This window comes from Bos indicus x Bos taurus, chromosome 18 (genome assembly GCF_003369695.1).
Source record: "Bos indicus x Bos taurus breed Angus x Brahman F1 hybrid chromosome 18, Bos_hybrid_MaternalHap_v2.0, whole genome shotgun sequence".
Classification (NCBI taxonomy): Eukaryota; Metazoa; Chordata; class Mammalia; order Artiodactyla; family Bovidae; genus Bos; species Bos indicus x Bos taurus.
The window spans coordinates 17,674,768-17,698,995 of record NC_040093.1 but is presented as its reverse complement, the minus strand read 5'-3'; the positions used below and the strand labels follow the sequence as shown (position 1 = coordinate 17,698,995).

Sequence of the window (24,228 nt, the reverse complement as noted above, 5' to 3'; positions counted from 1 at the left end):
TCGCTTCAGTCGTATCCGACTCTGTGCGACCCCAGAGATGGCAGCCCACCAGGCACCCCCGTCCCTGGGATTCTCCAGGCAAGAACTCTGGAGTGGGTTGCCATTTCCTTCTCCAATGCACGAAAATGAAAAGTGAAAGTGAAGTCGCTCAGTCGTGTCCGACTCTTAGCGACCCCATGGATTGCAGCCCACCAGGCTCCTCAGTCCATGGGAGTTTCAAGGCAAGAGTACCGGAGTCGGGTGCCATTGCCTTCTCCAGATCGGGGAGCTTAGATCCTTGGCAAATAGGCTGGGCGGGGCGAACCGCGGGGGCGGGGGCGGGGGCGGTACGAGCCCAGCGGAGCGTGGATGAAAGACACAATTTATTTACACATTCGTTCATTCATTCAACAAATATTGTCTTCCTCGCGCTGGGAATACAGCAGTAAAGAGAACTGATAAATATCCTTACCTCTTATGACATTTTAAATGATGGAAGACAAGAGAATTGGGAAAAAGTAGATGTTAAATAGGCAGGTGTGATGGAGGAATCAGGGGTAGGATTAAAAAAAAAAAGAATTGGGAATTCCCTGCATATATGGTGGAATTTAAGCCATTAATACTGGATGATTTTTGTAAAGTTTATGCGTATTCGTACAAGCTTGGAGAAAATGTGGAAAGATGCACTGAGAAACTAGTGAGAAAGATCTAGAGTCAAATCTCAGCCGTTAGTCTCTTGGAAGTTTACCCAGTCTCTCAAAGCCTGTCTGTAACATGGGAAGAATAATAGTTAATCAAGTGGCTCCACCACCGCCACCTCTTGGTGTAGAAAGAGGTGCCGCGCAGGTGAAATCTCCAAGACACAGAGCCCAGGGTGAAGCCGGTGCGGCCATATTGGCTACGGGAACTGCGGAGGCGTTGCGACCGCTGCCATTTTCAGTTAGGGCATGGGGCGACTTCCGGTTACCATTTTGAGTGACAGTAGAGGCGGAGCTCCGGCTGACAAGTTCATTCAGGGCCGGGCTTCGAGGGCACCTCCCTGAGAGCGACTGAAGGCTAAGCCCGGAGGGCGGAGGCAAACCATCGTAGCCTCGCCCCCGATTTGGGGCTCCACCTCCCGGCCCCACTTCCGCCGGGGGTGCGTCGATAGGCGTCGCTGCCGTAAATCGGGCTGTCGGTTTGCCGCATCACGGAAGATGGCGGCCACGGCGGTGAACGGGGTGGCCGGCACCTCGAGCTCGGGGTCTGCGGCGGCCTCGGGCGCGATCCTGCAGGCCGCGGCCGGCATGTACGAGCAGCTCAAGGGCGAGTGGAACCGGAAAAGCCCTAATCTTAGCAAGTGCGGGGAAGAGCTGGGCCGTCTCAAGGTAAGGATCGGCCGGGGGTGCTTCGAGGGGTCCAGACCCAACCGAGCTTCGGGCTCAGGGGGAAACCGCGGCGCCGACGGGACTAAGGCGGACTGGGCCATCTAATAGGGTGAAGGATTCAGAGGAGCCGAAATGCGGTTTGGAGGCATGTAGATGTGAGAGGGACCTCGAACGGACTAAATGCGGCCCCACGGTTGGGGGTGATGGAGATGGTGTTTCTGGCACACCGAGTGAGAGGTTAAAATTTTGGTGCTTGGAGGCCTAGCTGGTTGGAGTGGTAGGATGGGGCTGTCAGCTTTTGTGATGTAGGGTTCTGGCCGCCACCAAGTGGGAAATGAGGACTGGACAGGGAGATGGAAGAAGGAGGCTGGGATGATGGGGTTCGTGGTTAAGACCAGGCTAAGCTGGGGTCCTAAAAATCTGGGGCTTAGGGATAGATCTGTGAAGAGAGGGGCCCAGCTAAGTTGTGAGGGCAGGATTGAAGCTGGGAAAAATACTCTTAGAGCAGAGGACCTTAATGGGGCTTGGGTTGCTTCAGGCCGGGTGGAAGGGGTACAAATACAGTGGGCTGGACCACGTTACTGAGGTGTGTGGGGTGGTGTCTGTTAAGGGATGATGTGTGAGCTGGACCATAGGAAGAGATTAGCCCCCTTTCCTCCTTGGTGTAGGTTGAGGTGGGTAGCTGGTCCCAACCCAGCAAGGTGTGGGAAAGTGTTGCCAAAGAACCGAAGAAGCTAGTGTCTCCCCTCCCTCTTGATTCCACTGGGTCAGGCATGGAGTGGGTCTCTCCAGTGGGTCTATTAATACTTGTAACATGAAGTCATCCTAAATGAACCCACATCATGTGTCCAGGCCCTGATCTGACTGACTTCTTTAATACTCATAACAACCTTATGAGTCAGGGATGATGGCTAGCTCCATTTTCTAGGTGGGAAAATGAAGGCCTAGATAAAAGTAAATAACTCATACTTAAAGTCCCATCTTCTTTCCTTCCTTCCCCTGCCCTCCTCTTCAGCTGGTTTTGTTGGAGCTCAACTTCCTGCCAACCACAGGGACCAAATTGACCAAGCAGCAGCTCATTCTGGCCCGTGAGTGTCACTGGAGTTGATGGGGGTGGGGGCGGTTTATGGACTTAGGTTGTGGCAAGAATGGTAGCAGTGGTGGTCAAGGTCGGGACTCTGGTCACCTCCTGAGAACTTCCTCTGTTGCCTACAGGTGACATACTGGAGATCGGGGCTCAATGGAGTATCCTACGCAAGGACATCCCCTCCTTCGAGCGGTACATGGCCCAGCTCAAGTGCTACTACTTCGATTACAAGTGAGGATGGACCTGGCCCCTAATTTGGGGTGTGTGTGTGTAGCAGCTTCCTTGGTGGCTCAGTGGTAAAGAATCTGCCTGCCAGTACAGGAGATGGGCAAATCCCTGGGTTGGGAAGATCCCCTGGAGAAGGGAATGACAACTCACTCCAGTATTCTTGCTTGGAAAATCCCATGGACAGAGGAGCCTGGCGGGCTACAGTCCATGGGATCACAAAGAGTTGCATGCAGCTGGGCACACAGTAGTGTGTGTGTTGGAGGGGGTGGGTGGTTTACATGGCAGCTTTATATCCTTGTTGCTCTAGCCACTTGGGACATCTTCCTTCACCTGGGAATTCCCCCTCTGCATAGCTGTGTGCCCAGAAGCCTCAGGGTTCGTGGTTGGCCTGGAGGGCCTGAGTCTGGGATTATGCTGTCCAGTCTCAGTTACCCTCTGGTCTGTCTCCTTCTTCACTTTCCCATTCTAAATTTCCACTCCCCAAGGTAGCCACAGTCCTGTTTTACCTGCCTTGATCCCAGCCTTGCTCTCTTCCATTCATCCCTCCATGGCAGCTGGTAGGATCTTTGTGACGCTAAAATTTGACCATGTTGATTGTCTGCTTAGAACCTGTCATGACTCTCCGTAGCACTCAGGTTTCAGACCAAGCTCTTTCCTGTGGTCTCCAATGGGGTATCAGCCCTGACTCCTCTGTCTGTGTGTCTCCTGTCCCGGCCTTGTCTCTCTTACTGGACTGTGAGTCTTCTAGAAACAGAAGGGTCTTGGTCACTGTTGGGTCCCAGCACAGCCTAGTATGGAGCCTGGCCCAGAGCAGAGACTCACTGACTGCACGTTGAATATGAAACTGAATGGTTTCATAACCGAATGGGGTTTCCATGGAGACTGATGGGTAAGAATTTGACAGGAGAAGCTTGGAAAACCGAATTTGAAGCTATTTTTCCCCTTTCCTGATTATATGATCTTGGGCAAGTGGCTTCACCTCTCTAATTCTGTTTCCCCCTAGAAGTGAAGGTAATGCTTATTAATATAATTAGCACTTCTGTGGTATTTGTTGGGGCCAGATACCATTCTAATCACTGTACCTGGATTAAATAACTTAATCAGTTAACCTTATTCATTTAACCCACCTCTATGAGATGGGTACTGTGATGAAACCTGTTTTACAGTTAGGGGAACGGAGGCTTAGTCACTTTACTGGAGAGGTCACTTTCTAGGGCCCATATGATTGTGACTTCTTTATGTCTCTTTGAGCCTCAGTTATATCTGAAAATCCAGGAACTAGTGGTCCTCCAAGGAGAGAGCATCGGGCAGTCATCAGGGTGGATCCCTGGAGCCTGTGGTGTGGGGAGCCTGGTTGGCACCTAAGCCCTCCTTACCTTGGATTCCCACTCTGGTCCATAGGGAGCAGCTCCCAGAGTCAGCCTACATGCACCAGCTCCTGGGCCTCAACCTCCTCTTCCTGCTGTCCCAGAACCGGGTGGCTGAGTTCCACACAGAGCTGGAGCGGCTGCCTGCCAAGGACATCCAGACCAACGTATACATCAAGCATCCGGTGTCCCTCGAGCAAGTGAGGCTGAGGAAGCGGCGGGGGGAGGGCCTGGCTAAAGGGAGGGGTGCAGGGAGAGACACTCGGGAGGGCTTCCTGGAAGACTAGGCAGGGCTCAGCCTGAGGACTCATTTGCTTATTTGTCTAACAAATATCGAGCCCTAGCCATGTACGCAGGCACTTTGGTTGGTTTTCTGACTGTACAGTGAACAAAACAGATCAAATCTCAGATCTTATGAGGTTGACATTCATATGAGGAAGCAGATAGTAAATAAAATGATTGTGTGTGTCTGTGTGTGTGTGTGTGTACATACCAGGGAGGGCTTCCTAGAAGAGGAGGACCCCATCTGCATGGGGAATGGTGACTATGGCAGAGTGGTCTGGCAGAGTGTAGATTATGGAGGCACTGGGATTACAGTGAGGCCTCAGTGGGGATGCCTCTCTGCTGCCTCTTCCTCACCCTCTCTTCTTCCCCACCCGTCCTCTACAGTACCTGATGGAGGGCAGCTACAATAAGGTATTCCTGGCCAAAGGCAACATTCCCGCCGAGAGCTACACTTTCTTCATCGACATCCTGCTTGACACTATCAGGTGTGTGGGGGCCAGGGCCCTGCGGAGTGTAGAAAGAGCTTGGACTCCAGAGTCAGATAGCTCTGTGTTTGAATCCCATTCGGGCCACTTGTGATCTGGGGAGGCTGGGCACATGAGTTTCCTTTTCTGTGAACTGGAACTGGTCATGAGATGGTGGTAAGAGCCCTCTTCTCACTCTGGGCCGTGTGTGTGTATGGGCCCATGGAATTCGACCCTGAGCATGGGCTTGGTGCCCAAACTGCTCAGCTCAGTGCTCAGACAGAGACCTGGCTGCCTTTCTCATGGAAGTACTCCTTGAGTCATCTGGCTTCACCTCAGGTCACCTAAACTGTGGAACCTCAGTTTTCCGTTCTTTAGAAGCGGGCCACCAAATCCCGCTAGCTCCTTGGGGGTTGCTGTGTACACAGGTGGCACTGCATGGGTGGATGGGCGTGACGTGTACAAGTCCATGTGTTCAGGTAGTATCAGAGTTGGTTCACCCGGGCAAAGCGCCAGACTGAGTGGCGTTTTCATTCCTCCAGTGACAAAGCTGGGCCCAGAGAGGTGTGGGGAGTGAGGAGGGGCAGTTGAGTAGGTTTAGGTTATTTTTAACTCTGAAATATTTCTACTCTCTGCAATGCACAGGGAATAATATAATGAGTGCCCACATACCTACCACCTAGCCTAAGAGATATTAATAAAATACCTCCCAAACAGGCAAGCTCCTCCTTTTCACTAGTTTTTGCCCAGAGCTACTCCCTTGTCCCATTTCAGTGCCTTGATGTCTTGCTGTTTTTTAACTTCAGTGTTGACCTCTTAAAGTGGGTACAAAGATCCCCCTTGGGATTGGATCCTGTGGGGAGGGTGTTAGGTGAAGAGATCGCCTTATGTGAATCTGAGGCTCAGTTTCAGCCAAGCCTGAAGTCCTGAAGTGGCTAGGAGTGAGAATCTGAGCCTGGGCCCAGGAGTCCCAGAGACCTGAGTGTGTGCCCTGCTGTGGCCCTAGCTTTGCAGCTCTAGTCAAGCTACTCTCCCCTGAGCCTCGATGGGATAAATGGGGCAGGTAACATACTTCAGTTGTAAGTGCTGAATTGAAGGACCAGGCCTTGTCTGTGCACAATAATGAGACTCATCTTCCCCCAGGGATGAAATTGCTGGTTGTATCGAGAAGGCCTATGAGAAAATCCTCTTCACAGAGGCCACCCGGATCCTCTTCTTCAACACACCCAAAAAGATGACAGACTACGCCAAGAAGGTGGCTGGGGTGGAGGTCAAGGGACCATAGGTGCACTCACTAACAGCAGGGAGGGATGGTCTGGAGGGACACTGGAGCAAGACTCCAGTTGTGTGACCTCAGGCAAGTGGCCAAACTGCTCTGAACTTCAGTTTCCCTATCTGTAGAAAGGGGCTAGGGTTTCATGTGTGGGATAAGCTGAGCCCAGCACCTGGCACCAGCCAGAGCGGGAGGCTTAGCGCTTGATGGTGTCTGTCCTCAGAATTCCTTGGAGAGTGCAGCTTTTCCCCACAAGACTTTGGTTCATTGGCTCTGGGGTGTTTGTGTGGGATCAGGGTCCCTGGAGGTGCTGATGCTTGTGGTGGAGTAGCCCTGGTGACTGACGAGGGTCACGGTCAGACTGGAATAGGTGAAGCTCAACTCGGGTGATGGGGACAGCTGATATCTAATGATCGTTTACTCTGGGCCATTGTTCTCAGTACTTTTGATTCATATGATTCCCCACAACAGACCCAGAGAGGTGTGTGATTAGGGTCCCATCTCAAACATGGAGAAACGGGGGCACAGAAAAGTGAAATTACTTGCCCAGGGTTGGTGAGGAAAGTGAGCCAGGGCCTACATGGGTTAAGTGCTGGCTCGGGGGGCTGGGGAGGGTGTGTGTGATCACCCCACCCATCTCCCATCTCTCCTTTCTTGCAGCGAGGGTGGGTCCTGGGCCTCAACAACTACTACAGCTTTGCCAGCCAGCAGCAGAAGCCAGAAGATACCACCATCCCTTCCACGGAGCTGGCCAAACAGGTCATCGAGTATGCCCGGCAGCTGGAGATGATCGTCTGAGCTCACCAGGCACTGGGGTGGGGCAGGGCTTGCATTATTTAAGGCAGTTGCAGTGCAGAGTTCCCCCCACCCCCAATAAAGATGGATTGACATTTTCTTTTAGGCCCTTGTCGCCCCAAGTGGACTGGTAGGGACATAAGTTCTTATCTCTGAAGAACTTGGAAGTTTGAGGGCACGAGGAAGTCTGAGATAACCCTGGATCAGCCTCTTTCCAGTGGCCATTGCTCCGAGTCTCCAACACAGATGCCCACTGCAGGGCCCAGTGGCGCTGTGGCCTGGGGGAGGGACAGGCCCCAATAGAGCAACTATTGCGGCTAGCTGTGGACACTCAAAGGCCAGGCCAAGGTACCAGTGTTCAGTGAAGGGGGTGAAATGTCCTGATATTGAAAAATACTTGCAGTGAATTAAACCAGTTTTTAAAAATGACAGGCTAAATCGACCTCTGTGGAACAAAAGGCACAAGGCCCTGGCCAGGGTGGGCCTTACTCCCACTCTTCTGAGCCAGTGCTCTGATGTAGGACCTCTGTACCTCCCAGCCTATGTTTCCTGCCCTTGAAGTTCTCAAGGTGTTGAAGGCAGAGTCCAAATTTGGGCCATTTGTGTGATTTTCAAGATTTTCTTTGAGTCAGTTTCCCCAGCTGCATAATGGGAATGAATCATTCCTGCTTTCCAGAGTGATTTGTGCTAAACCCTGAGCTTGGCACCAGATTGATTGGTTGGAAATGCAGTTGATATTAAGGGGAATGAGAACGTCTCACCTGTGGCCTCATCAGTCCACATGCTGGATGAACAGAACCTCCCTTATTGCTGGTCCTGGTCCAGCTTCCTGTTCGCAGGATATGGTGCTTTCAGGGAGACCTCTGCCCCACCTCAGCCCTCCAACGCTTAGCTGGCAGGCATCTCGGCATCTGGATAGTTATTTTATTGTCAAGGAGGGGGAGGCAGAGGGCATTGGGCAGACTACTCAGTTGGAATGGGTAGCCTGCAAGTCATAGTGCTCCAGCCCGGCTACCAGGGAGCCGGCCAACTTGATGGTGGCGACCCAGGGTGGCTCACTCAGGTGGTTGGTGGGTGTGCTCAGCCTACAGGGAGGGTAGAATCATCAGAACCTGTGTGGCCAGGCCTTTACCCATTCTAGGCTCCTCTCTCTCCATCTGTATAAGAGACCATGACTGAATATCCCAAAGGGAGTTTAGATCAGGGCTGTATCTGAGTAATAAACTTAGTAGGAAAGAGAGCTGAGGGCTGGTGATAAGGTTCCCCCAACTCCCCCTCCAGGCCCCAGCTGAGCCCCAGAGGTTCCAGGGCAGAGGGTCTCCCTGTGACTCAGGACCCAGGGTCCAACAGACCCGGATGATGACCAGATTCTGAGATTAAGGGGTGAAGGAGAGGTAACCGGAGGATGCAGTGTCTCCCCTGAATCTGCAGAATCAAGGGTAATCTCTGCAGGACAAGGACTGGGACATCAGGGCCCTCTGGTGGTCAAAGACTGGAGCGGTCAGGAGTCAGGGACTAGGCCTGGGGCTTCCTTTGGAAGCCTGCATTTATAACCATTTGGTTCCAGAAGACCATCATCTTCTCTGTCCCTGAAGAGCCTGGGACATGGTCCTTCTTAATGTCATCGGGGACAGGGTCAAGGAAGTGAATAGGATCAGGCCAGCTGGGACCAGTACCCCTGATGGCTCCAGAGAGTAACAAGGGAGGTTATCCATCAGAGGTCTGGATACTAAGGGGCTGGGCCAAGGTGTTCTCTGTCAGGGAGCAGTGTGCTATTAAGGCTCCTATTGGTTCTGAAAGGTTGGAGTTCAGTTGGGTTTAAGATGCAGCCAAGGGGAGGGTCTAGGGACAGCTGGGGTCAGGAGGCCAAAAGGTTGAATGGGGCCCCTCCAGGAAAGTGAAGTTCAAGACTTGGAGGGGTATCCCCTCCCCTCCCTCCTCCCTGACCTCCCCTCACCAGGCAGACACGTTTCTTGGCAGGCGGCGGTGGCGTGGCTGGTGGCGGCAGTAACACTTGCAGGGACAGGAGTTAAGCACCTGGAAGGGTGGCCAGTGGCGCACGGCGCCCGAGTTAGCTGTCCCCGCCGGAAGAGCTCCGCTGCCACCACCCCCTGCACCACCGCTGTCAGTCACAGTAGTGGCTGTACGTTCGCGGGGACCATCTCGGGGGGCGCCATCCTCACGCGGAACCGCGCGGGCTGCACGGGGACCCTTGTTCCTGCGCGTGCGGGTCTTGGCGGGCGCGGGCGCAGGTGGCAATGGCTCGGCCACAGTGGGAGCTGGAGCCGGGGATGGGGCCGGGGCCGGGGCCGGGGCCGGGGCCGGGGCCGGGACCTGGGCCTGGTCAGCAGCCAAGGCGGAGGACAGAGAGGGAGCCGGGGCGGGAGTCACGGCCGACTCCAAGTGGCCCGGGCCCGGGGCGGGCGGGAGTGTCACGGGCAGCGGCGTTGTCTGGATCACGGGCGGCTGCGGTGTGGGAGGCGGCGCTGGAGGCGGCGTGGGTGGTGGCGTGGGCGGCGGCGGCGGCATCAGCTCCGGCGGGCCGGGAGGTCGGGGGCGCACAGGCTCGCCATTGGTGGGCGCCGGGAAGATGAACATAGGCGGCGCCAGCAAGGCGGGTGCGGGCCTCCGGGACCCGGGAGCAGGATGCATCTGCCCTGAAGCAGGCGGTGCGGAGCCCCAGGGCCCTGAGAAAGCGGCTGCGCGTCGTCTGGGCGCCCCGACGCCTCCGCCAGCTCCATTGAAGCGAAAGTGGCGTTCAGGGCCATCAGGAGGGCTTACCCAGTCAAATTTGGGCTTCGAGCCTGGGAAGGTGGTGTAAGGTGGCGGCGGAAGAGTCCGGGCGTGGGACGCAGAAGCCGAGGGGGGTCCAGAACACCCCTCGCCATCTCCATCACCGCCCTCTGCTTCCTGAGTTGCCCGAGGCACCTCTCCCGAGGGGCGAGAGGCCCCTGGAGCCAGGGGCCCCTGCTTCAGGACCTCAGCGTAGGAGATGGCGCCCGAGGCGGCGAAGAGTCCGCCGCCGCCGCCGCCGCCCCCCAGAGAGGCTTTAGTGGCTAAAGAACTCGACGCTGCCGCAGGGGGCAGCGGGGGCCCCGACTTGAAGGTGACTTTACACAACAGACTCAGGCCGGACTCGGAGGCCGCAGGCCTGGCCATTTCGCCCTCGCCTGCTTGAGGAGGTGCCCCGCTGCGGGCCCCGCTGGCCGTCTGGCCCTCGCTGCCGAGTCTGGCCTGGCTTTCTGTAGGGGTTGCGGCGGGTGTGGCCAGAGCAGGAGTGATTCTGCGGTCCGGGTGCTGCCCGTCGGAAGGTGGCGGTAGTGGCGGCTTCCGCGGCTCCAAGGGCGGCGGAGTCGGAGATGGGGCCCTCGGGACAGGGTCGGGGTCCTCTTCGGCTAGTTGCAGGGATGGCGGCGGCAGCGGGCGGAGGCTCGGAGGGTCACCCTGGCCTCGATGACTCGCCTCCAGCAGACCGCGGATCCGGGGCACTGGAGTGCCCATGGGTTTTCGCCACTTAGACGGCGCGGGCAGCAGGGTCCCCACGGGGGGCGGGGGTGGTGTGGAGACCGCGGCCGCAGCCGCCTCCTCTGAAGGGGGCGTCACTGGCGAGGGCAGTTCTAAGGTCAGGGGCAGGGGTGAGGGTGAGGCCTGGGGCTCCGGGGGTACCAGGAGTCCCGGGGGCGCGGAGCTGCCAGGGAACCAGACGCCCAGCCCGCGAGCCAGGCGCATGGCCGGGGAGGAGGGGGTCACCTCGGGCTCCACCAGGGATGTCCGGCGGGAGTCGGAGGACCGGTCCGAGGCCTGCTCTTTTCGGGAGCCCCCGCCCGCGGACGGCTCCGACTGCACGTTCCCCATTTCTGACGGAGGTCGGGGACTGTGGTCAGAAAAACTTTAGCCAGTCAATCTGCCAGGGCTGTGGGGAACCCCCCGAAGCTGGCTGAACTTGGTCCTGTCCGCCAGCACCGCCTACCCTTGTTCCTCAAGACCTACTCAGGCACTGGTTTCTCCCCTCATTCCTGTTCCCTGACTCTTGACGTTCACGCCTTCTTCCTCATGGCCCCATACAGCTAGCTGCTGCTCAGATACTTAGTCTCCCATCCTCTTAGTGTACTAAGGTCCGGTCCCTGTGTCTCTAGCTGGTCCCTCATATCACATCCCTACACTGTGGCCACGTTTCAAGTCTTTAAGCTCCGAGACATTGGTCTTGCCCGCTTCCCTGGCAATCACGCAGGCCGCGACACTCATGATGTCGGCTTCTGTAGCCTATAAGGCCTACAAAGAGTTCAAGCTACTTTCCCAGGACTTTAACTGGGCTCCAGAGGCCCAAGCCCCGCCCCGCCCTCTTGTCCCGCCCCCGAGTGTCAAAGAATCGGGCCTTCTCAAGTCCCCTCCCACCCCTGCCCCAGGTTTGGCCCCGCCTCCGCTTAACAATTCCTGGTATTCTTGTCAGTCTAACCCCTCAGTCATCACCTCTAACCCTCAGATCCCTCTCTCTGTGTTGATCATTTGGTCCTGTCCTCTTCCCGGCTTTAATCCTAAATTTCTTTTCCCGCTGCTGGTCTAGAGGCAGGCCTCACACTCAGGCCCCACCCCTTTCCCCAAGCTCCTCCTTGGCTCCTCCTTCGCTCGGAGGATGCCACTCACCAACTCCTCCAGCTGACCAAAGTTCAGACCGCGGCCCCCTGGGCCCAGGGCAGGGCAGGGAACGGCCGTAGCAGAAAATAACCGAAAAGAACGGGGGTGCGGGTGAAGGCAAGTGGGCGAGACAGCGAGGGCGGACCCCGAGATCTAGGCCCCGCCCCCGAGCTCGAGGCTCCGCCCTCCTGTGAGCCATCCTAAGCACAGCCCCTTACGAACCTGGATCTCCCTTTGAAATACTCCGGTGTCTTCTTCCCCGCCCCCCAGACCTCGTAGTCCTAGGCCTCATCCCTTTAGAACCTTCTTTTAGCCCCGCCCATTTACAATGCCCCGCCCCTCAGTTATTACCTCTCCCGAAGCCCCGCCCATTACGAACTCTGCTACGTAGCTCCTCCCTTTTGGAACACTCCGTCGTCCTGCCCCTAAAGACAATTTACTTATAAGCTCCGCCCTTCTAAGACCTAGCAACCTCTCTTCCCAAGACCCTGTTCTTCCTCGGGGCGGCCTAGAAGGCCCTTCCTCCGTGGGCCCGCCCCTTCCCTGACGCACGCGCTCGTCCGCGCCTTCGGCGTCCGCACCCTCTCCACCTCTAGGCCCTCCGACCCCGCCCCCTTGCGAAGGCTCCCTTCTCGCCCCACCCCATTTCGAACCCAGTCAGGCACCCAGCCCCTCCCATTTAGAACCGCAAACTTAGACCCTCGCCTCTATAGAATCTTGAGAGCAGGCTCCGTCCTGGACCCCTTCTCCATATCCTCAGGGGCCAATGGCGCGGATGGGTGGGAAAGTAGGGGATCCTTTCTGGATCCTGAGAAAATGCGGGCTGGGGGGCTGTTCGCTAGAGCCACTGCCGGGCTCTAGGACCCAGCGGGCAAGTGCGCCTGCCTCGCGTTTACCCCTCCCCCAAGCCGCCCCCTCCCCCCCACCCATCTTCCAGGTTCCCCCTCCCTCCCCCTGCGCCCCGGCTCCCGGTGCCCGTGTCTAGCGCCGCCGGAGCCAGCGAGGGAGCCGGAGCGAACAGGAGGAAGAGGAGGAGGAGGAGGCCACGTCGCCACCGCTCGGAGCCCGGCCGGAGCCTCCCAGGCAGGTGCCGAGGGGGGCGAGGGGGCGGGGGCTGACGGACCGCCTGTCACGATGAGGGGGCGGCCAGGACCGCGCTGCGCCTCCTGCCCACCCGGGCGCCCCCCAGACCCTGGCTGGAAGGAAAAGGAGGTGGGGGCCCCTGAACTGCGCGGCAGCCATTTGGGGTATCGGTCACCATTTAGGGGGCCTGGACTTCCTCCGAGGACTCCCCATTCATAAAATTCCGTACTGGACCCTCACCATTGAGGAACTCAGGGGACCACTCCCCCCCGGGGAACAGCTGTGTGAAGAGCGTAGGGCATCCAGAAATCCCGGCGTCCCATCCCAGTAGGCCCTGGAGAGGACCCCTGCCCTCTCTCTGTTTCACCTGTTGTCGGGGGAGGCGGGCGGACAAAGGAAGCAGCGTCACGTGACTGCTCATTCACAAAATCCCATCCCATTGAGAAAAGGGGGCTGGGGGCGCTGCAGCCTCCCCCTCCCCTCCCGAAGGACTGGGGAAACCCGGCAGCCTACTGGTAGGGGAAGGGGCTAGAGCTCGTTGCTGGGGTCCCTAAGGCCGGGGCTCCAATGTCCCAGCGCTAGGTGGTAGTGAGGGGTTGGACGCTGATCCCTATTATGGGCGGAGGGCTACGTCCCCTGAGCTGGGGGGCGGGGTAAGATGGTTCTGAAGGATGCTGGGGCGGGGAGGGAAAGGAGGAGGGATCAGTTCCTCCCCCAACCCCTCACCCTGCAATCTCTCCCCCTTGCCTTTCCTCGGCAGGGGCCTGAGGGAGCAGGCTTGATTTTTGTGAATGAAATGCTCTCTGGATGTCTCTCGATCGCCCGTTTCTGGCTTCCTCTGCCTCCATCTCCCTTTCGGCCTGTCTCTGGCCATTTCTGGTTCTCTCCCTGCTCCCTGCCCATCTCCCGTTGCTGGGTGACTCAGTGAGCTTTGCATCCGGTCTCATTCATAAATCCGGGAAGGGGTGGGGGGGGGGGGTTGGGGAGGAAGACAGCCTGGGTTTCTCACCCAGCCAGTGGCCTGGGTGGCAGGGTGCGGAGGCAGTGTAGGGGGGACTGGAGCTGAGTTGATGGGCTCTAAGAAAATACATATGCGCAGGCACCCAGCTGTGAGGGGGACGATGGGTGGGGCTGTGGGTACGTGCTGAGGGAGGAGAAGGAGACAGGGTTGATAGGGGATGAGCAGGAGGAGGAAGGGAAGTGGAAGAGCGAAGCTCTGGGGGTGAGGATGGGGAAGATGGGGAAAGGGAGGCAAGGTGAGTATGGAAAAAAAAGGTAGATATGGAGAAGGAGGTAGGCATGGGAGAAAAGAGATGGCAAGAGGAAGAAAGAAGCCATGCTGGAAGAAGGTGGGCATAAGAGAGGTGACGGGTATGGGCTGAAGGTGGGCATGGGGAAGGAGGTGGGTGTAGAAGGTAAGGGGAGTATGGGTGACTAAGGAAACAGTAGATCGGGCTGTGAGGGATGAAGAGGGGAGGTGAGGGTTGGGGAAACCCTGACTAGGAGAGCAGGAATGACGCTCACTGACCATATTGTCCCTGTCCCCCTACCTCCTCCAGGTACATGGTTCGGGTCCGAGCCGTGGTGATGGCCCGAGATGACTCCAGTGGGGGCTGGCTGCCTGTGGGGGGCGGGGGCCTCAGCCAGGTGAGCGTATGTCGGGTCCGAGGGGCCAGGCCCGAGGGGGGGGCCCGCCAGGGGCACTACGTCATCCACGGGGAGCGCCTCCGGGACCAGAAAGTGAGCCACCCTGGGGCGTGGGGGTTGGGGTGGGGGTGTGGGGAAGTAGGGGGATGGGGCTGGGAATGCAGAGGTGAGGTCAGGTCATCTCCCAGCCGAAATCAAACCCGGGTGTGGGATGGAGCTGGAAGTGACTCTGTCCTCTGGATGAGAGTGGGGAGTTTGGGGACTATTGAGGGTGTCAAACAGGTCCTGTCCCCTGCCACTGCCCACTGGACGGCCACAGCAGCCTGCTCACTGGTCTCCTTGTCGTCCTGCTCCCTCCCCCAACCTCAGCCTGTTCCACTGGGGCTGGGCTAACACCTGACTCAGATCACATCCCTCCTCTGCTGGCTCAAAACCCTCCCCGTGGCTCCATCTTGCTCAGAGATCCTCACCCCGGGAATTTTACACCACCTGCCCCTCTGGCCTAAGTATATGGAGGCCTTTGGTGGGGGGACCATCTGGAAGTGTCACATAGGGTTTACCATCCTGTTGTGGGTTCAGCAGGAATATTCTGGGCTGTCTGGCATGAAATGGAAAGAGACTGTTGACGTTTCAGCTGGGGATGTAGTAGAAAGGTTTGGATTGTTCGAAAAGGCTTGGGGTAAGGGTTGCATTTCAGAGCAGGGGTTGGAAGGAATAGTGTAGGGGGATTTGAAATGGTGTGGAAAAAAATATGGTGATGTTGGGCAAGAAGATGGGAGAACATCTAGGGTGTTGACCAGCATCTGAGGGGAAATCTGTGGGATTTTGATTAAAAAAAATTTGGGGGGTAGTATTTGGGGAGATTACTGGGGCATCAGAAGGGGATTAACATTTTGAGATGTTCAGTAAAGCTTGGGGAGTACAAGTGAGTCAGATGGGCAATACTGGCTATCAGAAGGAGGTTAACATTTTTTGAGGCATCCAATAAAATTTGGGGTGCCTACTGAGATATCAGAGGGAGGGAGGTGTTAGGAAAATGTAGAGATCAAGGGTTTGGGGGGAAATATTGGAGTATCGGAGGTGTGCTCAGTATCGGGGTGTGATCGGGGTTCAAGGGTGCACCTGGGATGGGGAATGAGATGTGTGAGGTGCTCTGGCAGGAAGGGAATGTCTGACCTGGACCCTTCCTGCCTGCCCCCACTTCAGATCACCTTGGAGTGTACCCTGAGGCCAGGCTTGGTTTACAACAAGGTGAACCCCATCTTCCATCACTGGAGCCTGGGTGACTGCAAGTTCGGGCTGACGTTTCAGAGCCCGGCCGAGGCAGATGAGTTTCAGAAGAGCCTGCTGGCAGCGCTGGCTGCTCTGGGTCGAGGTGAGTGGTGCAGGTGGTGGGGGCTGGAGCCTGGGCTGGTTTGGGTGGGGAGTGGGAGAAGCTTGGCCCCGAGAACTCACTGCTCTGCGTCTCTCCCTACCCCAGGCTCGCTCACCCCCTCCTCCTCCTCCTCTTCCTCCTCCCCTTCCCAGGACACTGCAGAGACCCCCTGCCCTCTGACGGTGAGTCTCCTGGGTGCAACGCTGCCGGGAGGGCAGGGGGCTATTTCTATTCTGCAAACATTCTTGAGCACCTACTGTGTATCTACTTTGTATCACGTGCTGGGGACACAAATTTGGGCCAAAAACGATCAGTGTCAATTTCAATCCCAGTGATTTTAGTTTTTCTGTTCTATTATGATATACCCATTCATCCAAGGGTATTTATTGAACACCTTCCATAAGAAGTGTTTTAAGCACTGGGGATACATCAGTGAATAGAATAAAGTCTCTTTCCTCGTGGAGCTTCTATTCTAGTGTGGAAAGGCAGAAAATTTTTTTTAAGGTACACTATAAAAATGAATAAATATTAAAAGTAAATAGATGAACAAATCAATGGGAAATCCAACCTTCTAGTTGCTCAAGGTACAAACCTTGGAGCCATCCTTGACTCCTTTCCTTTTTTAATGCCCCCTCATCTAGTCTCTCAGCACATATTGGCTCCACTTTCTTTTTTCCACTTTCTTTTTTTAAAAAGTTGGCATCACCTCACAGCACACAGGATCTTAGTTCCCCAACCAGGGATGGAACTTGGGCCAGTCAGTGAAAGCACCAAGTCCTAACTACTGGGACCTCCAGGGAATTCCCTGGCTCTACTTTCAAAATGGTCAGACTGTGCCTCCAACCTGGTGACTATTCAAGCTCATCTCCCAACTGGACTGTCTCATCAGCTGCTCATCATCAACTGCCCCCCTCCTCCATCTCCTTTCCTCCCACACAGCCAGAGGGACCCTACTGACATCTAAGTCTGATCACGGATATCCTCCACTTAGAATCCTACCGGGGCTCCATCTCACTCCTGGTAAAGGACAAAGTCCTCACAGAGGCACATAAGACCCCACACCAACTGGCCCCCTATTACTCTCCCTCATGCTCACTAGGCTCCAGCCACATTGGCCTCCTCACTGTTAAGTCAAAAGGGAAGACAGACTCCTGTCTCAGGGCTTTTGCACTGGCTGGTCCTCTTGTCTTGGAACATTCCCAAATTTCCACATGGCTTATTCTCTTATTTCCTTCAGGGCTTTACACATGTAGTCTCCTCCTCAGTGAGGGCCCTCCCTGTTGTTATTCAGTTGCTAAGTTGCATCTGACTCTTTGCGAACCTGTGGACTGTAGCCTACCAAATTCTTCTGTCCATGGGATTTCCAGGCAAGAATAATGGAGTGGGTTGCCATTTCCTACTCCAGGGGATCTTCCCAACCCAGGGATCAAACCCAGGCTCCTGCATTGGCAGGTGCATTCTTTACCACTGAGCCATCAGGGAAGCCCTGAGGCCCTCCCTGAGTAACCTGTGTAAAACTGCAGTCTCCTAATTCTCCTTATCTTGTTCTTTCCCCCATCTTCTAAGATAGTTTTATTTCCTCTCCCAATAGACAATTTTCTTATCTATGACTTTACTATCCATCTCCCATGCTAGAATGTCTGCTCCAGGAGGGCAAGGATCTTTTGTTGCTTTCTTGCTGCATCTTCAATGCTTAAAACAGTGCCTGGTAGACAGTAAGTGTTCAGTAAATATGTGTTGAATAAATTGATTGAATGAATAAATGCACATAATGTCGGATTCGATTTGGCCCTTGCTGGGAACAATGGGAATGTCTCAAGAACACATGGAGGAACAAACCTGGTTCCCTGGGCAGAAAGGGGGGCTTCCCAGTATAATAGGAGATGTAGAGGGGTCTACAAAAGTCACACAGACAGATCCCATTTATTGAGTGCTTCCTCAGGAAAGATGCTGTGCTTTCTGTGCTCCATCTCATATCCTCCCAATGGCCTTTGCGAGCCTGGCAAGTCACGGGTGCTCAATGAATGTTTATTGAGGATAGTAATCTGTTGAGGTAGGAATGATTCCCAAGTCACAGAAAGGAATGGAGGGTCTGAGAAGTGATGTTTCAGCTTGTAAAAAGGACAGAGCTTGGTTTGGACGGGAAGGAACACATTCTAGGTGGGTGGAACTACCCCACTAAAGGTGTGGTGGTAGGCAGGAGGCAGGAAGGCAGCTGATGGCCAAGGGACAGGGGTTCTGGGAAGGGAGGATGATTTGATGTTCTGTAGGTTGGTGAGCTGAGCAGATAAGAAGAGGGAATCCAATAATCATAACCATTTCCTGCTCTTCCTGTACTTCAGGCATGTTTTATGCCCTTTACAGTGGGTCCTAACCACATCCTTATGAATAGACAATATTATGATCCCCATTTTACAGAGGAGGAAACTGAGGCTCAAAGAGCTGAGCTCACTTGCCGGAGGTCACACAAGCAGTCAGTGGCATTGCCGGGGCTTGAACCCAGGCCTGTCTGGCCGCAGAGCCCTCGCTCGCAATGGGAGGGGGTCTATATAAGGGCATCGGCTGTGCCAGAGGTCCCGGCTCTGAGGCCGCCAATCTCCCCCAGTCCCACGTGGACAGCGACTCCTCCTCCAGTCACAGCCACCAGGAGACGCCTCCCAGCGCAGCGGCGGCCCCCATCGTCACGGTGGAGTCAGCTTCCGGCTTCGGGCCGGCCACGCCCCCCCAGCGCCGCCGCTCATCAGCTCAGGTGGGGCTCCCGGGAAAAGGGGGCAGGGCGCCGGGGTCCCGAAGTGGGCGGGAGCTGAGGCCGCAGAGGGGCAAGAAATCACAGATTCTAAGGGATGGCTGACATGTCTTGTGGCGAGGGAGCTTAGGCCTGGGAAGCTTAGTTCCTGGGAAGATTGGGTGAGGGCTTCCCGTGCGTCTCCTGCGCTCTTGGAGACTGGAACGCTCTGAATTCCAGAGGGGTTTAGGGGACGACTTGGACAATGAATATATATTAGGGAGTTGGTGGTACTCATGGAAGGAGTTCTTTAGTACTTAACTCACAAGGAGTGAGACTCAATATCCAAGGGAGTAAAAGGGACCTGGTGACCAGACTCCTGCAGGAGAAGGAGAAGATGGCTGGAGTCCAGGAATCTGAGAAGGGCTGGGTACAGGAATCCTGGATCTTGAGAGAGGACAGGACTGAGAGCCTGGCCCAATGAGTCCTTAAAGTCTGGGCTTGTGCCTGGAGTCTTCTGTCTGTCCCTGGGAGTGGAATGGGCTGAGGACTTAAAAGTTCGGGACCCCAGGCAATCAGGATTCCAGTACAGGATGCTAAGATAAATGAGGCCTGTGGCTGGGTCTTTGGATTCTCGTGTCTTCTAAGGCCGGGATGGATTGTGGTGGCATGTGGGGGATCACAGAGCCCGTTAACCTGTTCTCCTGTATCTTGGTCCCACAGAGCTACCCTCCGCTCCTACCATTCACGGGGATTCCGGAGCCTTCAGAGCCCCTGGCTGGGGCAGGGGGCCCGGGCTGGGGCGGCCGCGGCTATGAGGATTACCGGCGTGCGGGGCCGCCCGCGCCCCTCGCCCTGTCCACCTGCGTCGTGCGCTTCGCCAAGACCGGCGCTTTGAGGGGCGCAGCCCTGGGGCCCCCCGCAGTCCTACCCGCCCCTCTCACCGAGGCTGCTCCTCCAGCACCCCCGGCTCGCCCACCCCCAGGCCCTGGCCCGGCCCCTGCGCCAGCCAAGGCCTCCCCGGAGGCGGAGGAGGCGGCGCGCTGCGTGCACTGCCGCGCGCTCTTCCGCCGTCGCGCTGATGGTCGTGGCGGCCGCTGCGCCGAGGCCCCGGACCCGGGTCGCCTGCTTGTGCGCCGTCTCAGCTGCCTGTGGTGCGCTGAGAGTTTGCTCTACCACTGCCTGTCGGATGCCGAGGGCGACTTCTCGGACCCATGCGCCTGCGAGCCGGGCCACCCGCGCCCCGCCGCGCGCTGGGCCGCGCTGGCTGCCCTCTCGCTCGCGGTGCCCTGCCTCTGCTGCTACGCGCCCCTGCGTGCATGCCACTGGGTCGCAGCGCGATGCGGCTGCGCCGGCTGTGGAGGTCGCCACGAAGAGGCTGCGCGGTGAGAACGGCCTGATGGGTCCGGTAGCCGGACCAAGGACCCCAAATTGAGGGTCCAGGACCCCGGACTCCGTTCGGACCCCAAACCCAAACCTAGGCACACCCGGAACTTGGAGCTTGAGTTTGGATTGAGAGACCCCAGACCTGAAACCTGGACCCCAAATGTAGGACTGAGAGACCCCAGAACCAGCTTCATTGGGATGTCTGTCCAAGAGGTTCCAGGCACCCTGAGTTCTGGCTTCCTGTTCTCAACCCCCACCCCGACCTAGACTAAGGAGATTCCAGGGATCCCCAGACTCTTCACCCCAGGCAGGCAGGGAGCACACAGATCCCTGAGAGCCGGGCTCATCCTGACTCCCTGTTCAAATTACCAACCTAGACCCCCGTCATGCCTGGCACCATGAACCCCGTCAGATTACAGCCCAATAATTAAGAATGGCCAGAACCTGACCCTACCTGTATACAGTTACTCCCAGATCTTAAATCATAGGACCTGGAATCACCCCCCAATGATTCTTGAATGCACCTAAAACCTGGGGTACCTGTATCTAAGATGTTCTTGTAGCCCCAGGACTTCTTAGACACCAAATCCTCTTAAGATGCCCTGAGTCCTTGGATGTGCTCAAACGGCTGTTCTCTCACCCAAATGACTTGGGAGATCCACCTCAGAGCCCTCCTTCCCACATGCACATGGCCCAAGATCCAGAAGTCAGACTCCGAGATGCTCTGTGAGCCAAGGATCAAAGACCTCTGTAGACCCACCCATCCCAAGCTGGTGTTCCCAGGAATTTTCAATTCCATATATAGAACTCTGAAGTCCTATATACATAGGACTGATCTAGGACTGAAGGCCACCAGTACCTCAGGGTCTAAGACATGGGTCCCAGCCCTTCAGATACCCTTCTTCCAAACCTCCTTGGACTTGGATTTCAAGCCCCAGATCATCCTGGAATCTTCAGCTTCTTTGTACCCACATATTCCCAGTCCCCAAAAGGCTAGGAGCCCAGTTCCCAGAAGATGGGACATTCATGGCAACTCAGACCTCTGACCCCTTGCCCCTGAGCGGCCCCAGAGTGCTTTAAGAGCACTCCATCAAGACCCTAAGGTGCCATTGACCCTCCAAATTCAGAACTCAAGCCTACACAGTATTGGGATTGTCCCTGACCCAAGACCTTGGCCCCTCCATGCCAGAAACAAATCTGAGGTGCCCTGGGACTTTCACACCTTCAGATCCCAGATTTTTTGGGGATTCCAACCTCTCTAGCCTGATAATTTCCAGGCCCAGCTTGTGCATCTCCTGAGACCTGCTGCCCGTTGAATCCTGCTGTCCACAGGCCCCTGAAACCCCAAGGTCCCACACTCTCAGAATTCTAGTCCTAAGAGCCCCGGCCCAAGCTCTCAGTATCATACAGAACTACCCTTTACCCTAAAGGGAAAAAAAAAAAAAAACATTTTGAGCTAATGTTACTGGATTCCAGGACCACCCAAGAGCTTCCCTGCTCCCATATCTAGGAACTAGCATTGCCATAGATGAGTGTGCAGGCTGTTCACTAAACAAAGGCTCACAGCCAAGGCTGTGAGTGGGGCTGGCCATGCTGTGCCTTCAGAGGAAGGTGTGCATTTGTGTAAGTTGCACAAAGGCAACTAGATATGGCTCTATTGGCACAAATGCCCGTGGTTGCACACTCACACCTATACACACCCACACCCACACAATTCCCAGCCTTGCAGACTCTCTCCCAAGCCCAACGTTGAGTCCTAGCCTTAGTCCAAGCCTTTCATGTTCTGCCCCTCTGTTAACCCCTTCACGTCCATCTCAGAGTTGGGGGTTGTTTCAGAAAGTTTGAAAGCCTGGTTCATGGCCTTCTGAGACTCCTCTTCTGGGAAAAGGGGATTCCAAGATCGCTTTCTCTTCAATGGAATGGGACTTCTAGTGTACCACGGATCTGACAGCCTGCATGGGGGAGATCACGGTCTTGGAGCAACACAATCTCAATGTTGTTTGGGCTTGGGACCTAAATCTGGTCCTAGGCATCTTGAAGTGTGCCCTTACCTTTCCTCATTACCCAGACCTGGATGGCCTTGTGGGGGTTCAAGGGATAGGTCAAGGGGGCCAGAGGGATGGATCCTCCTGTCACTTCCTTTAAATTATTAACTATTTATTACATCCGGAACCTGTGAGATTCAGCTCTCTCAACCAGACCCTGGGATGGGTGAGAGAAATGAGGGGTGTCCCTCCCATCCCCACTCTGCCCAGCTCTCATCAGTGTCAGACCCACCAGAGCTGAGGGCGGAGGGACGAGGGGCTGGGGCAGCCTGGGTCCCCATCCCCCTCTCTGTGCCTCGGTCTCCTCCCTTCCGTGGTGGGCGGGGGGAAGCTCCATTCTTAACCTACCTCGTTTTGGGGAGGGGTGGGACGGGGGACCAGAGTGCTGTAAGGTGCTGTGGGATCTGTGGATGAAGTGGTGGGGGCTGGGGGAAGGTTCCCTGGCTCCACCTCCCAGCACCGCCTCTCCCAGGTCTCCCAGTCCTGCTCCCTGCTAATACCCACCTCTGATCCATGATTACTCTTCATCACCCCTAAATCAGGGGCGCATGGAGGGATGACCCTGGGAGCCAGGAAGACCTCAAACCCTGGAGCCCCCAGGCCCAATTTCCCAGCTGCTTGCCCCTCAGATTGGATGCTTGGCCCCCAGGCTTGGGGGAGGCACCTCGACATTTATCTTCCTGATCTTGATTCTAAGCCAGTCTGTGACCTCAATATTGTTATCAGTGCAGGCTGAAGTAGTGGGGGAGGATGGGGGCCGAAGACCAGCCTTGTCATTGGGGGAGGGGGCATGAGATATCGGCTCCAAGAAATGTCTGTGACAAAGTCTCAGCCTGTGTTCTTTATTTGCATTGATGCACCCCATCCGCTCACCTTCCTGAGTCACCAGACCAGACAAATCCTCCTTTCCCCTTCTCATCCTTTAGTCCCAAGCAGACCCTCTGGCTGAATTTTATACATCCAATCACTCCACAAGTACATTTACTGAACACTTGTTGTACACCAAGCCCTGTTCTAGGTGCTGGGGATAAAACAGTGAACAGAAAATTTCTTTCCCACAAGGAACTTGTGAACTTTATAGTGAAGGAGACAACATGTGAAGGAGATAGCATGTTAGTGAAGGAGATAAGATATAATGAAGGAGATAACATATTAGAAATGATATATGCGTACATGCTGAGTTACTTCAGTCGTGTCCAACTCTTTGACTCTCTGCAACCCTATGGACTATAGACCATCAGGCTCCTCTGTCCATGGAATTCTCCAGGCAAGAATACTGGAGTGGGTTGCCATGATCTTTTCCAGGGGCTCTTCCCAACCCAGGGATCGAACCCGTGTTTCTTATGTCTCCTGCATAGGCAGGTGGGTTCTTTACCACTAAGAAATGATATATCCTATAAAGAAAAAATAAAGTGAAGATGGGGGATACAGACAGTTATTGCCTTGGTGGTCAGGGAGGCCCCATGGAGGAGGCTGGCATTTAAATAGCCCTGAAGGTGAGGGAGTCCTGGGGATGTCTGTAGGAAGAGCATTCCAGGTAAAAAGGACAGTCGTGCAAGGCCCTGAGGGAGGAGCATGTCTGGTAAATCTGAGGGATGTCAAGAGAGCTGGAGAGGGGGAGGAGCAAGAGCAGGAGGGTGCTTAGGAGATAGAAAGGTGAAAGAAGGGGTAAAGGTGACAGGGAAGATCTCTGGGACCTTGCAAGCCATTGCATGGACTTTGCTGTTCACCCTGAGTGACATGAAGCTACAGGAAGTCTCCAACATGGCAGCTTGGAGCTTCTATGTCACAGCAGATGTGACCTGACTCAGTTATTCACAGGTTCCCTTTGGCTGCCTGTGGGGACAGATCCTGGTGGGCTGGTGGAGGCGGCAGGGGGGAGGCTTGGAGACAGGGAGGAGGCTGCTAGAATGGTCCAGGGGAGACAGTGGTGCACAGGACCAGGGTGAGAGGAGCAGAGGCCAGGAGAAGTGGGCAAGATAATGGTCGAGTTCAATTTAGGTATGAAAGTGAAAGTCTCAGCTGCTTAGTTGTAAAGTCATTATCCCACCTTCTTTATCCTAAGAGGTGGTGGTGGTTTAGTCACTGAGTTGTGTCTAACTCTTTGTGACCCAATGGACTGTAGCCCACCAGGCTCCTCTGTCCATGGGATTTCCCAGGCAAGAATACTGAAGTGGGTTGCCATTCCCTTCTCCAGGGGATCTTCCTGACCCAGGGATCAAACCCAGTCTCCCAAATTGCAGGCAGATTCTTTACCATCTAAAGCACCAGGGAAGCTCAATTTAAATAAGGAGTACACCATAAAAAGAGTCAAGGTTATAACTCCATGGCTTTGGTCTGAACGATTTTTAATATTAAGATCAATAACTGCTGCCCCCTCCTCACCCAGTACCCAGCCATGGAGTAGACAGGACTATGGAGGAACCAGATTAAGGGTAGACTTCCCCCTAAGAATCAGGTTCTGGCTCTTTTTCTCCTCCGAGTCTC

At 55.5% G+C, this 24,228-nt stretch overlaps 3 protein-coding genes across 6 annotated transcripts; 2 read left to right on the top strand and 1 right to left on the bottom strand.

The window, feature by feature from the left end:
* The first annotated feature begins 927 nt into the window (after positions 1-927).
* On the top strand, positions 928-7,274 carry PSMD8 (proteasome 26S subunit, non-ATPase 8). The gene is made up of 7 exons (XM_027515934.1): positions 928-1,346; positions 2,362-2,434; positions 2,562-2,664; positions 4,063-4,228; positions 4,698-4,798; positions 5,921-6,032; positions 6,711-7,274. The coding sequence occupies exons 1-7, from the start codon at positions 1,176-1,178 to the stop codon at positions 6,846-6,848; spliced, it is 864 nt and encodes a 287-aa protein (XP_027371735.1). The 5' UTR covers positions 928-1,175; the 3' UTR covers positions 6,849-7,274.
* Positions 7,275-7,752: 478 nt separating this feature from the next.
* On the bottom strand, positions 7,753-11,155 carry GGN (gametogenetin). The gene is made up of 2 exons (XM_027515929.1): positions 8,803-11,155; positions 7,753-7,930 (listed from the first exon to the last, which is right to left on the bottom strand). Exons 1-2 carry the CDS (start codon positions 10,698-10,700, stop codon positions 7,813-7,815), a joined length of 2,016 nt encoding a protein of 671 aa, XP_027371730.1. The 5' UTR covers positions 10,701-11,155; the 3' UTR covers positions 7,753-7,812.
* A 1,329-nt stretch (positions 11,156-12,484) lies between these two features.
* Positions 12,485-22,903, top strand: SPRED3 (sprouty related EVH1 domain containing 3). 4 transcript variants are annotated; one of them, XM_027515931.1, is made up of 6 exons: positions 12,485-12,563; positions 14,123-14,303; positions 15,417-15,585; positions 15,691-15,767; positions 18,191-18,334; positions 19,034-22,903. In XM_027515931.1, exons 2-6 carry the CDS (start codon positions 14,127-14,129, stop codon positions 19,697-19,699), a joined length of 1,233 nt encoding a protein of 410 aa, XP_027371732.1. In that variant the 5' UTR covers positions 12,485-12,563; positions 14,123-14,126; the 3' UTR covers positions 19,700-22,903. The 4 variants fall into 4 exon arrangements, with proteins under 4 accessions (XP_027371732.1, XP_027371733.1, XP_027371731.1 ...); XM_027515932.1 differs by having other exon boundaries at positions 12,490-12,567; XM_027515930.1 differs by lacking the exon at positions 12,485-12,563 and adding an exon at positions 13,557-13,912.
* The last annotated feature ends 1,325 nt before the right edge of the window (positions 22,904-24,228 follow it).